Source organism: Dromiciops gliroides, chromosome 1 (genome assembly GCF_019393635.1).
Source record: "Dromiciops gliroides isolate mDroGli1 chromosome 1, mDroGli1.pri, whole genome shotgun sequence".
NCBI classification, from domain to species: Eukaryota; Metazoa; Chordata; class Mammalia; order Microbiotheria; family Microbiotheriidae; genus Dromiciops; species Dromiciops gliroides.
Window position 1 is genome coordinate 303,035,913 of NC_057861.1, and position 16,586 is coordinate 303,052,498.

The 16,586-nt window shown below is 38.4% G+C and overlaps 1 protein-coding gene across 1 annotated transcript in view; it reads left to right on the plus strand.

Moving 5' to 3' along the window:
• The first annotated feature begins 7,557 nt into the window (after nucleotides 1-7,557).
• The window catches only part of CPLX4 (complexin 4), a 42,090-nt gene continuing 33,061 nt past the window's right edge, over nucleotides 7,558-16,586 (plus strand). The window contains exon 1 of the mRNA XM_043980648.1: nucleotides 7,558-7,724. Coding sequence (XP_043836583.1) covers nucleotides 7,558-7,724 — 167 coding nt within the window. The remainder of the gene's footprint in view (nucleotides 7,725-16,586) is intronic.

Genomic DNA, 16,586 nt, shown 5'->3' on the forward strand with positions numbered 1-16,586 from the left:
TTACTTTCTTTTTTATTGAACTCTGATAATATCTTAGCCTTATATTTATCAAGGCAGTGTTTCATTTTTTTAAATTGACATGTATGAGATACTGTGCAGGTCATTGCAGAGACTTGCAGTATGTAGATATATATCCCTGAAGGAAAGAATTAACAATCTTGTTGAAAAGTTATGCGTGTAAGTATTATTATCTAAATGTATGGACACATAAAAAAGATAAGAGCATATTACAATTTTATCTATCGTCTGCCCTTTCAGATATCAGGTCTGCATGAAAAGACAAAAAGAGGAGAGGCCAAAAGACAAAACCAAAAAACCCAAATAAAATATTTTATTGTCCAGGGCATGAGGCTAAAAGCTTTATGGAGTACCATATTCCCAATAGAAAACAATGAATGTCATCTATAGATCCTAAATGGGTTTAGGTTAACAGGTGCCTCTGTGTCCTAAGGTGGCCATAAGCCACTACTTACTTCCATTTCCAGGGCCACCATAATGGGATAGGTGAGGGAATTTAAGGGAAATGAGGCAGTAAAGACATAGGAATTCAGAGAAGAGAGCACACATTATGCAGTTCTTAACCTGTGTAAGGTAAGTTTCATGAAGATAGTGGGACTTGATTTAGGTAAAGAAGAAGAGGTAGGATTCCAATAGACAGGCATAAGAAGAGCATGGAGGAATGTGTAAGGTGTGTCTTAGGGACAAGAAGTAGACCAGTCTGCTGGGAGCCTAGAAAGCATTCTTTTAGGGGAATAGTTAGAAATGTTGGGAGAAATTTTTACTTGACACTGGGTATATAAAATAGGTATGTTGTGGAGAATCTTCAATACCAGGCTCAGATTCTTTGATGCTTAGATCTGAAGGGACCCTAGCAGTCTATCTCTCGTCTGATACACAAATTCCTTCCACGACATCTGCAAAGAGGGACTGCCCACTCTCAGCTTGAACATTTCCAGTGACAGGACACTTTCCACTTTTGGATAGCTTTTATGGAAAGTTCTTCCTTTGTGTTGAGTTAATACCTACCTTACTACCTCTTCATAGTTGCCACCCATTAGTACTTATTATGTACTCTGGAATTAAAAAGGACATGTTTGATCCCTTATCCATATGAAAGCTCCTCACATAAAAAGGGAGACATGATTTAGTCTTCTCTAAAGAAAACTCCTAAATTTGCTTCCATCATATGATGTGATTTTTAAGTTTTGTCCCTTTTCTCTGTCCTCTAGTTTGTCAAATCTCCTAAAATGTTGCCCTCAGAACAAATACAGAATTCTATATGTAGTGTGACCATTAAAGAGAATAGGGGATATTTCACCTTTGTTAATTCAGGCCAAGGTCACAGGTTTATTGGCATCTATGTCACCCTCTTGACTCATATCTTTCATCAATTAAATCCTCACTTTTTTTCCCATGTGAAATGCTGAGTAAGCCCCTTCCCCCATCTTGTACTTGTATGATCATTAAAAAAAAATACCTGATAGATGAAAAATGTTTACTATTGCCAAGCACAGTATTAAGAGCTGGGGGTACAAATACAAAAACACAGTCTGCCTTAAGGAAGCTCACATTCTAATGTAAACAACATATAGGGGACTGGTTGGGGGGAGGGGATCAGAACTCCTGAAAATAGCCCCACCCAGGAACAACGGCAGAGTTATTCTGGACTGACTAGGAGGTTGCAAAGAAAGTAGTTGGAAAAGAGAGTGAAGTGAAGCTGGTTAAGGCTTCCTAAAATAGTGTGTGTGGGGGGGTGGGGGGGTGGCAATCATCTACCTCAGGTGAGGTGGGTGGGGAGGAGGTGCAAGACTGCAAGGATTTGGTTTGAAGAGATGTCATCTGTTTCATTGTCACTTTCACCCTCATCACTTTTCATCTTTGTCATCATTATTCTCATACTTGACCAACATTTGAGCAAGATCGTCTCAGTGGGCAGGTTCTAGTTTCCCCTCAGGAAATGGGCTTATAACATTTTTTCAGTGCAATGTGGAAGGGAAACTTTTATTCAGTTGAATTAATGTGGTATCTTCACTGCATATCCTCTTATGCGCTGCATAGCCTATCATATAGTAGGTGCTATATAAATACTTGTTAGTTTTATTTTTATATTTTTAAAAATATTTTTAAAATACTTCTTAGTTTTAAATAATTTTTTGTGGCTAGTTTCTGTTTTCTTCCATCACCATAGTATTCCATATATCCCTCCCCCTCCCAGAGAGCTATCCCATTAGCACAATTGATAGATTACATTGAAAAAGTCCAAAAATAACTATACAACTTGTAAGATTTGTTGATCTCCACAAAAAGGTAAGTTGGGGATTTCTTCTCACCTGTTCATTTGAGTCTTACTTGATCTTTATAATTTTGTTACATTTAAAAAATTTTTGTGCCATTGTTTTTTTTTCATTTACATTGTTATTATTGTGTATATATTTTTTCTTGGATCTGTTTACTTCACTCTGCATCAGTTCATATAGATCTTTCCATGCTTCTCTGTATTCTTCACACAAATCATTTCTTATAGTACAGTAATATGCCATTACATTCATGTACCATAGTTTAATTAGCCTTTCCCTCATTGATGAACCTCTGCTTTGTTTCTAATGCCTAGCTATCACAAAAAGTACTGCTATAAATACTTTGGAGTATATAGGGATATTTTTCTCATTTATGGCTTCCTTGGGGTATAAGCCTCTGGTTCAAAGGGTATGGACATTTTAGTCACTTTATTTGCATAATTCCAAATTGCTTTTCAAAATGGCTGTATTATTACAGCTCTACCAAAAATATTAGTGTGGCTATGTTTCTATAACCTTGTCAAAATTAACTTAGCATTTTTTTTTGTAATTTTTGCCAATTTGTAAAATGTGAGGTAAAACTTCAGAGTTTTAATTTGATTTCTTTTATTATTAGTGATTTGGAGCATTTTTTTCATGTGGTTGTTAATACTTTGTAGTTCTTTTGAAAGCCATTGTTCATATCCTTTGCCCATTTATCTATTGGGGAATGGTTCTTAGTCATAAATGTTTACAAATTTTTTTTGTCTTGGATACCAAGCCCTTATCAGAGAAATCTGGTAACAGATATTTTTTCCCCATTCAGCCACTTCCCTTCTTATCCTAGATGCATTAGTCTGGTCTTATGCATTAATGTTGTCTGTTTCAGGTTAAGTAATAGATTGTACAGTTTTATTTTCTTATTCCATCTGTCACTTTTTCATTTTGGTGGATTGTTAAATTCATTCACATTTAAAGTTGAGTTAGATTCATGTTTTCATTTATCTATCACTATTATTTTTTGTTATGATTCCCCCCCACACACACACACCCCTCTTCTGCTGCAAATACAGTGTTATGTTCCTTTCAGTTACTTTCATCTGTTTTAAGGTAGTCCTGGTTCCCACTGGCTTTCTTCCTCTTCCTCTGATCCTCTCTTCTAATTTGTTACCCATATCCTTTTAGGGTTTGCTTATTCTTTTTTTCTCTCCTCCTTTTGTCTGGTTATATATTTCTTTGCCCTTTTTTTCCTTCTCAGCCAAGTTGCTCTCTTTTTTCTCCCTTCCCCTTCAATATGTCCTGTTCATAAGTATTTCTTTTAATTTAGCCCCTTTCAAAAAAAAATAAAATAAAGATTTCTCTTACTGTCTTCATTATCCATGTTGTCTGTCTGTTTACTCTAGACTCTCATTCTCTGATTCATGACCCCTATACTTCTCTCATATTTCTCTTTCCTCTTTATTCATACAATCAAAGCTCCCAAGGTATCCATTCTAGGTTCATCCTTTTAGGTTCTTTCCCCATTGTCTTAGTTGGGCTTACACCATGGATTCCCCTTTTCCATTATGCCTGGCCTCCAGAACAGTGCCAATTATTGCAAGTGTCACTGATGGTAAGTAAGGCCATTCCCCCATCGTTTCCCTGTTTATGCAGCACACCACTAAGCTATACCTTCTCTTGTTGATCTTTTTTTCTACCTTTGCTGGGCTATCTCCTGCCTGTATCCATATTCTCTCATTCCTTCAAGTGCCAGTTCCCCCCAGGAGTTCCAAATCTCCACCTCTCAGGACAAATAGACTTTTCAAATGCTCCAGGCTTCATCCAGTGTAAGGTCATCATTTCCCTTCACAGATGTCTTCATCAAATAAACATTTATCAGTGGTGCCCCCTCACACCTTCAAAGTAAAGCTTCCTTCTTTCTCCACTCTTGTCAATCCTTCTGTCTTCCTCATTCCCTATTCTCTAGGCTCTTCTCTGAGACCACAGAGATCTCCTTCCTCCCATGTCTGGCCCTTGAACCCTGGCACATCACACATTCCTCTATCTCCCTGTTCCCCTTACCCCTTTGATTCATCTGAAGTCAGGGTGTCACCAGGTTCTCTCCATAATGTCTCTTGTCTGCCTCTTCACTATAACCTCTACCAAATTTCCTCCTTCATCTCTGTCTCATTGTGCACATTTAAAAAGAAGCCTCTTACTGGTGGTCTCTGTTGTCATTCTGTTACTGTTGCTCATCTTGCCTCACATAATTATTAATTCCTGCATTTATGCTGTTTGGAATGTTTAAGAAGCAAATAATCTCTTCAGTTCTGTTTTGTTCTCTTAAAATGCTTCAAACTTTATGATTGAACTCCATTTCTTGTCTAGTATGGTGAAGTTCAGATTTGCAGGATAGGTCACTCTGAGTTGTATCCTGAGCTTCATTGCTCTTCAAAACATATTCCATTCTCTTCCCTTTTTTTAGTGGATGTAGTCTTGCATTATTCAAAAGTCCATGTCCTTTGTATTTGAAGCTCTTACTCCTGATGGCTTGCAGAACTTGTTTGTTAATTGAATTGTTAGATGGAACCATTATGTGTCTTGGAGTTTTCAGCCTTTGGTTTTTGCTGTTGTTTTCTGGGGGTGATCTGTGAATTCTTTCCATTGGAATTTTGTTTTCTATGTTTAAAAGTTCTGGGCAGTTCTCTTCTATTATTTCCTTCATTGTGGTATTAAAGTTTTGGGCTTTCTCATTCTTTTGGGAGACCTATGATTCTTAGGTATTCTCAACACATCCTGTCTTCAAAATGTTTTGCTTGCATAGTGAGCATATTTTCTTTTACTTCTTGTTTTTTGCTTCTCTTCTTCTAGATTTTCCTTCAGTTCTGTGCATTTTAATTCCCAATTTGTTGCTCTCTCTTTGTTTCTTTGGTGAGGCATGCAATTCCAGATTCAAGTTTTTCTATTCTGCTCATTATTCTTGCTGTGCAGGAGGTAAATTCTGCTCTCATAGTTCTCATTTCTCCTTTAAATGTCTCAAAATAGCATGTTGTAGTTTCATGTTCTCAAATTCTACAGGGCCCTCTGTCCCATCAAGTGTTGGATCATTTTCCTTTATTTTTCAACATTTTGTCCTAGATGCCCAAACTCATTTACTAGATCTGGAGGCCATATTTCCTTATTTTGTTATTGTTTTTTCCTGTTGATTTATCTGTTTATGTTCAATGTCTTTGGTTTTCTTCTTCCTGAAATCTTTGGTACTTTCAGTCTCTCCCTTCCCATCCCACCTTATTTTCCTTACCAATAATTTCCCTACTCCCTGCCCTTTAATGGTGGTTTCCTAGGGCAGGAAGGAGGGGGCTGGCTCTCAGTGCATCTCAGCCTTTTCCCATATTGGGCAATTTGTGGTTCACCAGCCTAGGTCTGCCTTAAGTGACTTTTGGGTGGTCAGAACTAGCCCTACCTAGTTGTTGTGCTCTTTCTCTCAGGCTTGGTGTAGTTCTACAAAGATCCACACATACATGGTGTCAAGTTCTGGTGAGTTGTCCAAATGCCTCTTTTCTTCAGTTCTCTGGCCCAACATTGGCAGTTCAGAGTCCGTTTGCTGTGACACTGACAATTCAGGGCTTTACAGCATTGGTGCTCCTGGGTTGCAGTCCCCAACAGGCTTTTGCTCCTTAAGGGTTGTGGCCAAGCTGGCTATTTTTATAGCCCAACAAAACATCCACGACTTGGGGCTGGGGTCTCCACAACACTGGAAAGAGAGGGAGGGAGAAATGGAGTATAAGGGAGGTTTGATGTAAGTAGGCAATGTTGTGTCCCTGGGTCTGCTAATACAACCTTGCTACTAGTAATTTGGGAAGTGGGAGAAGGGTGCTGACTGAGCTCAGGTTTAGTGAGCATCAGTTCTTGGATTGTTTGTTTTTAACCTTCTTTTAGATTCTGGGTATCCTAGACCATAGAGTCAGACGAAATTGCTTTGTATTTGGCACATAATTTCTTTTTTTTTTCTTGAGGCACTATAGCATTTTATTTTATTTTTTTAAATAACGTATTTTATTTATTTTTCCCGTTACATGTAAAGATAGTTCTCAACTTTTATTTATGCAAGCTTTCCAATTTCAGATTTTTCTCTCTCCCTCCCCTTCCTCCCCCCTCCCCTAGACAGCAGGCAATCTGATATAGGTTTTATATATATATATATATATATATATATATATATATATATATATATACACATATATATACATATATATATGTATATATATATAATAACATTAAACATATTTCTGCATTAGTCATGTTATAAGAGAAAAATCAGAGCAATGAGGAAAAACCTCAAAATAGAAATACAACAGCACCAAAAACAAAAGAAATAGTATGGTTCATTCAGCATCTATACTCCACAGTTCTTTTTTGTTTTTGTTTTTTTGGGGGTTTTTTCCTGGATTTGGAAATCCTCCTCCATCATGAGTATCCCAGAACCCTTCTGTACCATTGAATTGGTGAGAAGAATATAGTCCATCACAGTAGGTCAACACACAACGTTGATGATACTGTTGGCACATAATTTCTTTTGGAGATTCGTGAGGTCGTGGCGATTAGAGAAAATGTCTAGTCTACCATCTTGTTATTATGTGACCCAGAGGTCATCCATCCACCACTGCACACAGTTTCAGTTCAAAGGATCACTCAGTTTCCTTTTAGGCTCAGAATAGGCTTGTTATAGTATCCAGCCCAGTACCTATTGAGGAGGACAAAAACTAAGCAAGCTCCAAAGCAAATCCTGGCCCAGTGCTTAGAGCCCAATGAGATAAAATGATAGATAAAAAAGGATTATTTTTGTTTAATGAAGCATTCTGGTTCTCAAAGCTCATTGCACTGTTTTCAACAGGAATGTTGTGCTTAAGGGCTGGAATTTGGAAATTCTTCTACGGCCAAGCTCATTTAATGGAAACAGTTCCTGATGGCAGCCTGCTGCACTTGTAATGAAATTAAAAAAAAAAAAAAGAATATAGGAAGTAGTCAGTTGCAACTAATGATGGTGGGATGGGCTTTTCCCCCAGAGTAATCTGAACCATCTGCCTCTCTACACTAAGGAGTTTGTCGCTTTAATCCAGCTTATGGCCGACAAACCATTTTTGGCATCCTCTTTTCCCTATCATTATGTCCTTGAAGAGCTGATGAAGCTGTATAGAAAGTCTTTGGCTGTTAAATAATTTGCTATCTTTGGGTAAATTTTGAGAATTTTTTTGAGGTTTTATCTGAGGCTTGGTTTTTACTTTTTTGGGGGGAAGAAACCATGACTTTCTTCATCAAAAACATGCTAAGTGAACAGGTCAAGAATTTAGGCCTCGGTGGTGGTACGGAAGAGAAAAAAGAAGAAGGAGGCACCTCTGATCCTGCGACTGCGAAGGGAATGACTAGAGAGGAGTATGAGGAATATCAAAAGCAGATGATTGAGGAGAAGTGAGTACATGCACCTTGATTCCTTTCAGAGCAAGACAAGTCTGAGAACTGTGTGTCTGAGAGTCATTTCCTCTCCCTCCCAGACGCCAGACTTCTCCCTTCTTCTCACAGAGCCCCATTTTTCTTCATATCCTGAATATCCATTCAGAAAAGCAATACTCAACCTAGGGGTACAACCACAAAAGAAATCCCAAAAAACAGTATCAAACCTTCCCTTCCCTCCCCTTCTCCATGAAGTGAGTGAATGCTTAGCTAGTTTGGTTGTGTTTTGCTTCGATAAATGGAGAAAGTTCATTTTGGTGTATCGAGCATAGGCCAGAGAAGCATATTTATGTCTGAATTCCATCGTGTCATGTCCAATACTAAATTGGAAGGGACCTGAAAGGTGATATGGTGGAACTCCCATATCTAACAGATGAGGAAACAGTCCCAGAGAGGTCAAGTGCTTTTCCTAACATCCTGTAGGTAATAATTGTAGGTGAAGAGATTTAAACACAGGTTCTCTTTCTCTCACTTTAGCGCTCTTGTCCCCTGTATCAGCTGCTGGGTATGACCCATTTTTTTTTTTAATTGAAAGTAAATAGTAGGAGAAGTGAGTCTAATTCTTCTTCTTTTCCAGATGCAGTTCATAGAAGACTTAGAGCTCAGAATCATAGAATGATGAGGTGTTAGCATTAGAAATAAATCATCTACTCCAATCTCTTCCTTTTACAGATGAGGATCATAAGATTCAGGGTGATTTAGTGGCAAGCGTGCATGCACATGCACACACACACACACACACACACACACACACTTTTATGGCCAACTTTCATTTGAAGAAGTAAAATGTGTACAGGGCTCATAAAATTACCTTCCCAAAAGTCCCATAAAATTTGGAGAAAAAAAAATCAAACCAGTCTGGCAATATTCCAATACACATGTGTATATAGTTCCTTTTCCTTTAAAGCCCAAGGTAATAATAATTTATTGATAATGATAATGAATATATCACTGGGGAGAAAACTGCTCTTTCCAAGATAGAGAATAAGTTATTAATACTTAATAAAATCCACCTTTTTTTGAGTACCAAGAAAAGCTAATTAAAAGACAAGCCAGCTCAGAAGTGAAACAAGTACCCATTACTTAGAGTTTGGACTAGACAGTTTATGATTTCAAGGACAAGCATTTCTAATGCTCCGTTTTGCCATTGCAGCTATTTCACTAATGATCAATTATGTAATGGCTTTCTAAATCTGAGGCTAAGGTGATTATGGGTGAAAAGGTTAATGACCTGGGGCATCTAAGGCCAGTAAAGGGTTGGGTTTAATAGTCACCATTCCCCTTGTTTTGTCCAGAAAGATATGAGTGTTTCTGTCTAGCCCAGACAGTCTTTGGGAAGGGGCTACGTAGAGAAGCCTTAAAGTGAAGGGGATGTTCCTGTACAGTGATGTCCCAGTGCAGTCAGGGCAGACAGTCAAATGGAAAGAAGCTGCCTTGTGCCAGTTTGAGACCCTTCAAGTCTGCACTACCAGCATTTGTAATAACCTTCAGCCACATCAGAAAAACAAGTAGAATGAAGAATAACTACTCTAGAGCAGTACTTCTCAAACTTCTTGATCTTAGAACCCCTTTACACTCCTAAAAATCACTGAGGACCCCAAAGAATTCTCATTTATATGAGTTATAGCCATCTCTATTCATCAATATTAGACATTGAAATGAATAAAAATTTAAAAATATTTATTCATTTAAAAATAAGAAACCCATTATATGTTAATATAAATAAAACATTTCATGAAAAAGAACTATATTTTCCAAAGCAAAAAAAAAAAAAAAAGAAAATGAGAAGAGTGGTGTTTTTACATATTTTTGCCAGTCTCTTTAATGTCTGGCTTAACAGGAGACAGCTGGATTCTCCTATCTGCTTCTGCATCTGATCTGTTGCAATCTGTTGTTTTGGCTGAAGTATTCAAAGAAAATCCAGCCTCATCCAGATATGTAGTTGCAAAAGGGAGGAATATTTTATAGGTAAATAATGTCATGGTATTAATATGAATTATTATGAACAGATCCCCTGAAAGGATATTGGGGTCCCCCAGGAGTCTTCAGATCACACTTTGAAAACTACTGCTCTAGAGAATAGCTCCTCAGGTATATCTATATAACAATATCTATATATTATATAAACACATACATATACATATACATGTTTTCCCACATGTCTAGATGTATGTATGTGTGGGCATGCATAGATATATGTATTGTGTATATATGTATTATAAGTATATAAATATTCATATCTAACCTATATATAATCAAAGAGCAGCATCTAGTTAACCAACTTCCCAGGTTCTTGGTCCAGTTTGAAACCCAACTGTTGGCACAGTGCCAACATCTCAATCACCATTTTAGGCCATGCACCTTGTCATACAAAGAGTGATTCAATTTAGCTCCTCAGAACACCAGGTCTCCAGAGCAGTGTCTGGTAGCTGACATTCCAGTTTGTTTAATTTTTGCATCTGGCCAAAATGAAATTATTTTATTATTTATTTAATTTTTATATTATATTATATTATATTTATTTATTTAATTAATTTATATAATTATTTAAATTAAATTAATTATTTCTTATTTATCTTGTATCATTACCAAGAGTCAAAAGGCACATAAGATCAATGGCTTGAGTTAGGGTACAAATCCCTTCAATCCCGGTGAGTTTCTATGATTCACATTCCTCTCTAATCAATAATTTTATGACTAGGGAGAGTTCCTTAGTGACATTTGTTGGGGCGAGTCCTAAGAAACTTAGAAAATGAATAACTATTAATAGGAGTTCAGTTATTTAGTCTGTGACCCATGGTCAGGTCACCTAGTCCAACCAACTTACTCACTTGGCTTTAAGCTATCTCTTGATGGATATATTCACCATACAGGAGGTCACAATTTGACTGTAGAGAAAAATAGTAACAGACAAGTGGTTCATAATAATGATGACAAGAGTATTTCACCTTTATAGAACACTTTATATATATATTGTCTCATTTGATCCTCACAATAATTCTATGAGATAGGTAATGTAATAGATTCTCTCTCTCTCTCTCTCTCTCTCTCTCTCTCGCTCGCTCTCTCTCTCTCTCGCTCTCGCTTGCTCGCTTGCTCACTCTCTCTTGCTCTTGATTCCTCTTGCTCTCGCATCTTGCTCGCTCTTGAAGCTTGAAGTCTAATAAAATGGAGTTTGACTACGGACCTAAGTGACTCTCTGTTTTAAGAAATCACAAGACTGGGGCAGCTAGGTGGCACAGTGGATAAAATGTTGGCCCTGGATTCAGGAGGACCTGAGTTCAAATCCGACCTCAGACACTTGACACTTACTAGTTGTGTGACCCTGGGCAAGTCACTTAACCCTCAATGCCCCACAAAAAAAAAAAAAAGAAATCACAAGACTGCCTCAGTTACCTGAGAAAGTAAAAAGTCTAAGTTCTTATCTGTAGAAAAATACCCTATACATTGTGTCCTCTTTGAAGATACTTTGTTTTTCTCTACTCCCATATAGTATTGTACCTTGGTAGAAGGGAGTAAGCATTTCCTTTGGGTTTGTTTTGTTGCTTTTATGTATAAAAGAAGCCTTATATTAAAACCTAATTGGACTCAGAGAATAGCTAGTTGGTACAAGTGAATAGAGGTTGGGCTTGGAGTCAGGAAGACTGACTCATCTTCCTGAGTTCAAATTCAGCCTCAGACACTTACTAGCTGTGTAACCCTGGGCAACTCACTTCACCCTGCTTACCTCAGTTCCTCACCTATAAGATGAACTTGAGAAGGAAATGGCAAACCACTCAGTATCTCTGCCAAGAAAACCCCAAATGGGGTCATGAGGAGTTGGGCATGAATGAAACAACTAAACAACAAAATTGTACTCCCAAAACTCTCTGTCTCTCTCTCTGTCACTGTCTCTCTCTCTGTGTCTCTCTTTGTCTCTCTGTCTCTCTCTCCTCTCGTCTCCCCCCCCCCCCCCGTCCACTGCAAATAAAAATAAGACATGCTGACCAGTAACTATGTCTCAAAGTTGTTTTTTCTTCAAGTTCTATAACACTGGTAAGAATAGTAAAATTTGGATTGGCTATGACAAAGAAGAAGGTCATTTCCTTTCAAAAGAAACAGAATGAGAAAACACTTGGTGTTAGGGACAAACATGTTGTGGTGAAGAACAGTGAGGGCACCAATCTGGCTGGAGCAATGGGCTCCATCCTTCAGCTCTGGGCATTTTCTCTGGCTCTCCCCCATGCCTGGAACGGCCTCCCTCCTCTCCTTGACTACTGATGTCCATGGCTTCCTTTATGTTCCAACTAAAACTTTACCTTCTACAGGAAGCCTTAGCTAACTCCTCTTAATTCCTCTTCTTTCCCTCTTTTAATTATTTCTTATTTATCTTGTATCTAGCTTGCTTTGTATTTATTTGTTTGAATGTTAGCTCCCGCATTAGCTCCTTGAAGCTAGGGATTGTCTTTTGTCTCTTCTTGTATTCCCGGTGATTAGCACAGTGCCTAGGACACAGTAGGTACTTAATAAAGCACCCACTGATTGACTGATTTTGGATTGTAGTGGGGATAAGTTTGGATAAGTATGGTGGGGTCCAGGGGAAGCTAGGTGGTGCAGTGGATAGAACACTGACCCTGAAGTTGGCAGGACCTGAGTTCAAAATCTCACCTCAGACACTTACTAGCTATGTGACCCTGGGCAAGTCACTTAACCCCAAATGCTTTAAACATCCAGGGCCATCTCCAGTTGTCCTGATATATATCTTGCCACTGAATCCAGATGGCTCTGGAGGAGAGAGTGAGGTTGGTGACCTTGCACAGCCTTTCCTCACTTAAATCCAATTCAGTGCAAATCATGACATCATCCAATGTCATGGTCCTCTTTGAGAATGAAGGACACGGGGCAGCTAGGTGGTGCAGTGGATAAAGAATTGGCCCTAGATTCAGGAGGACCTGAGTTCAAATCTGGCCTCAGACACTTGACACTTACTAGCTGTGTGACCTTGGGCAAGTCACTTAACCCTCATTGTCCCACTCCCCCCCAAAAAAATAATTACTGAGAATGAAGGACAAACAACAACAACAACAACATGGTGGGATCCAACTAAGACTAGCTTTGAATGCCAGTGTAAGGAGTTTGGACTGTACTTGTTAGGCATTGGGGAGCTTCTTGAGCATAAGGGAGACATTATAAATGTGATGTCTTATGAAAATTAGTTGGGAAACTGTTTAGAAGCAGGTAGATGGTCCTGTAGAAAAGGTGATAAGATTCTTGAAAAGGGTGGCTGGCAATAAGAATAGTAAGAAAGGATGGATCAGAGAGATATATAAGGTGGTTATTTAACCCTTTAAATTTTTTATTACTAGCTTTTGCTTTTACCATCATCATTATTTAATAGATACTCCTCTCTTCCACTGAGAGAGCCATGCTTTATAAAAAAGAGAGAAAAAACCCTAATAGTTTAGCAAAACTAATCAACACATTAACCAATTCTTTTTTTTTTTATCTTTTTTTTTTTTTTGGTAAGGCAATTGGGGTTAAGTGACTTGCCCGGGGTCACACAGCTAGTAAGTATTAAGTGTCTGAGGCCAGATTTGAACTCAGGTACTCCTGAATCCAGGGTCAGTGCTCCATCCACTGCGCCACCTAGCTGCCCCTACACATTAACCAATTCTAATATTATATGCCCCCTTCCACAACTAAAGTCCCCTACCTATTGTGGCACTTAAAATTATATGGGGTTGCCCTATAATTGTCCTAAGTTTTAGGGAAAATTAGCTGGGTTTCTAATATATTGCTACTTAGAAGTTAGAGGCTACTGCATCAGTTTGGAGGCATTACACATTTATTAAAGCATATTACATATTAGTAAAGATAGAGAACATGGCTCAGAAAGTTAAGGAGAGATAGTGGGGAGTGAGAATGGGCTGTGTCTGCTCCCTCCAAGTTCCAAAACCAAGAGAGAGAGATGAACGAGTGTAAGCTCGCTGAGGTCAGGAGGAGAGGCAGCCCTTCCACACTGCTCAAAGCTGATTGGCTAGCATCATTCAAATCTATTGGTCTACTGGATTTGAAAGTGGTTTGCCTGTAGGGAGTCAGCAAGGTCATTCTACATTTCCCTTGAAATTCTCCTGACTCTGGGCTGTCCTTAAGAAAGCTCAGTTAAGCTCTCTGGGTCTCATAGAACCCCATTATTTTCTCACACTATGTAAAAAAGGAAGGAAAGTTCATTTGAATATCTCTTTTGGGAGGGTCAGGCTTGATTATTATTATTTCACAGTATTCAGCTTCAGTTTGTTGTTGGTATTCTATTCATTTATAGTGTATACTATTTTCCTTACTTCACATTGCATCAGTTTTTCCAAGTCTTCCCATGCTTAACTTTTTTTTTTTCCTTTTTAAAATTTTAACATTTCAGTTGAGTATAAGGTGTTAATTTAGGAAGGTAGAAAGTTTACCTTGGGGTGTTGACTTTTATTTCAAATGCTGACTTTTTACTAATTAACTCCTTTGCTTTCTTTTTCATACACACTCATCCAGAGACACAATTCATTTCAAAATTAGACATAAATTCTTGTCCTTCCCAGTATGAAATATCTCACTGTCCTTCAGTGTTTAGCATTGGGAACAAAAGTTAAACCACGGCAACAAAGGAGAAGGGAATTTTTTAAAGGTTCAAAGGATCATAGATTTAGCACCAGAAAAGACCTTAAAGATCATATAGTCTAACCTCTTTATTTTACAGATAAAGAAATTGAGGCCCAGAGAAGTACAGTGGCTTAGCCAGGATCAGAGTCAACAAGCATTTATTAAGTGCCTATTATGAGCCAGGTACTGTGGTAAATGACAGAGAAACAAAAAAAGGCAAAAACAACTCCTGCTCTCAGAGTTAAGAAACTATGTACAAATAAGCTATATGCAGGATAAATTGGAGGTAATCTCAGAAGAAAGGCACTAGCATTAAAGGGGAATCAGGAAAGACTTCTTGAAGAAGGGAAGATTTTAGCTGGGCCTTGAAGGAAGCCAGGAAAGCCAGGAAACACGGATGAAGAGGTAGAGAATTGCAGACATGGGAAATAGTAAAAATGCCCTGGAGTAAGGAGATAGAATGTTTTATTTGAGTTACAGCAAGAAGGCCAGTGTCACTGGATCACAGAGTTTATGGAAGTATGTGTGTAAGGAATAAAAATCCTGCAAAATTAGAAAGGGGCTGGGTTAGGAAGGGCTTTAAAAGTCAAAATGAGAAAAAAAAATTAAAAAATTTTTTAAAAAGTCAAACTGAGGTTTTTTATTTGATCCCAGAGGCAATAAGGAGGCACTGGATTCCCGATTTCTCCCATCTCAGCACTCTTTTCTCTATGCCATTAAGAAAAAGTAATCCATAGAGAGCTGGAGAGCCCAAGTGGGGAGCCCAATGAATGGCAGCTCTGCCTACCTAGCCCCCCACTTCGGTTTCAGTTCTGTTCCAGAGGCACAGGTCCCAAGATCATGGGTCTTGGTCTCCATTGTCTGGGGTCCAGGGCAATCCCATAACTGGTTCAACACCAGATTATTCCCCAATTAAGGGTATTCCAGATGGGCATCCTATGAATTTACTGCTTTTAGGTTTCTCTTAGAAGACCTTTCAGCATAGAAGTAGGCAATACAATTAGTATACATAGTACATGGATTACCACTGGAAACAGGGAGATGCTGGAAAAGGCAGTGGATTTCAGCTGAGGTTTTAGTCCCAGCTGTCCCTCCTGTTCAAAACTTTGATTCTTTGGACTTCAGTTTCTTCCTCTGCAAAAGAAGGAAGGAAACAAGCATTTTTTTTAGTGAGGCAATTGTGGTTAAATGATTTGCTCAGGGTCACACAGCTAGTAAGTGTTAAGTGTCTGAGGTCGGATTTGAACTCAGGTCCTCCTGAATCCAGGGCCAGTGCTCTATTCACTGTGCCACCTAGTTGCCCTGAAACAAGCATTTATTAAGGACCTACCATGTGTTAGGTACTATGCTAGAAGCTTTACAAATATTTTGCCTTTGTTCCTTACAACTGTGAGAAATAAATGCTTAATGCCCAAAGACTGATGCTAAAGCTTCTAATTTAAGGAGACCACTCATTAGATTTTATACATCATAGCAAGAATTTTAGCCACTTACATAACAAGCCTGGAATATGTTATTATTATTGCTATTTTATGGTTTAGGAAACTGCTGCGACTGACAGGGGTTAAATGACTTATTTAGGGTCACACAGCTGGTGTCTGAGGTAGGATTTGAACTCAGGTCTTTTGAATTCCAGGCCTAGTGCTCTATCTACTTTGCCATCTAGAAGGGTTGATCCCTTCTAACTTTGGATCCTATAATAGGAAAATATCTAAAGTCAGAGAATTTTATAGTTGGAAAGAACCTTAGGGATTATTTAATCCAATTCCCCGATTTACAGAGGTCCAGAGAAGCTAAGTGGTTTGTCTAAAGTTACCTATCTACTTAGAGGCAACTAGGTGGCTTAGTGTAGGGTTTCTTAAACTTTTTCCACTCTTGACCCCTTTTCACCCTAGAAATTTTTACACAGCTCTGGGTATATAGATATATAAAATAGGTATACATAACCTTTTAGTATTGCCAAATTTTTCACAAACCCCACATGCAGTTACTCGACCCCCATAGAGGTTGAGACCAGCAGTTTAAGAAGCTTTGGCTTAGTGGATAAAATCTTGGGCTTAAAGTCAGAAAGACTCGCCCATGGGCAAGTCATTTAATCTTTACAAACCTCAGTTTTCTCATTCTAAGAAGAGGGATATAATAACACCTACCAGGTTGTTGGGAGGGCCAAATGAGGTAACCAAATGTTCTGCA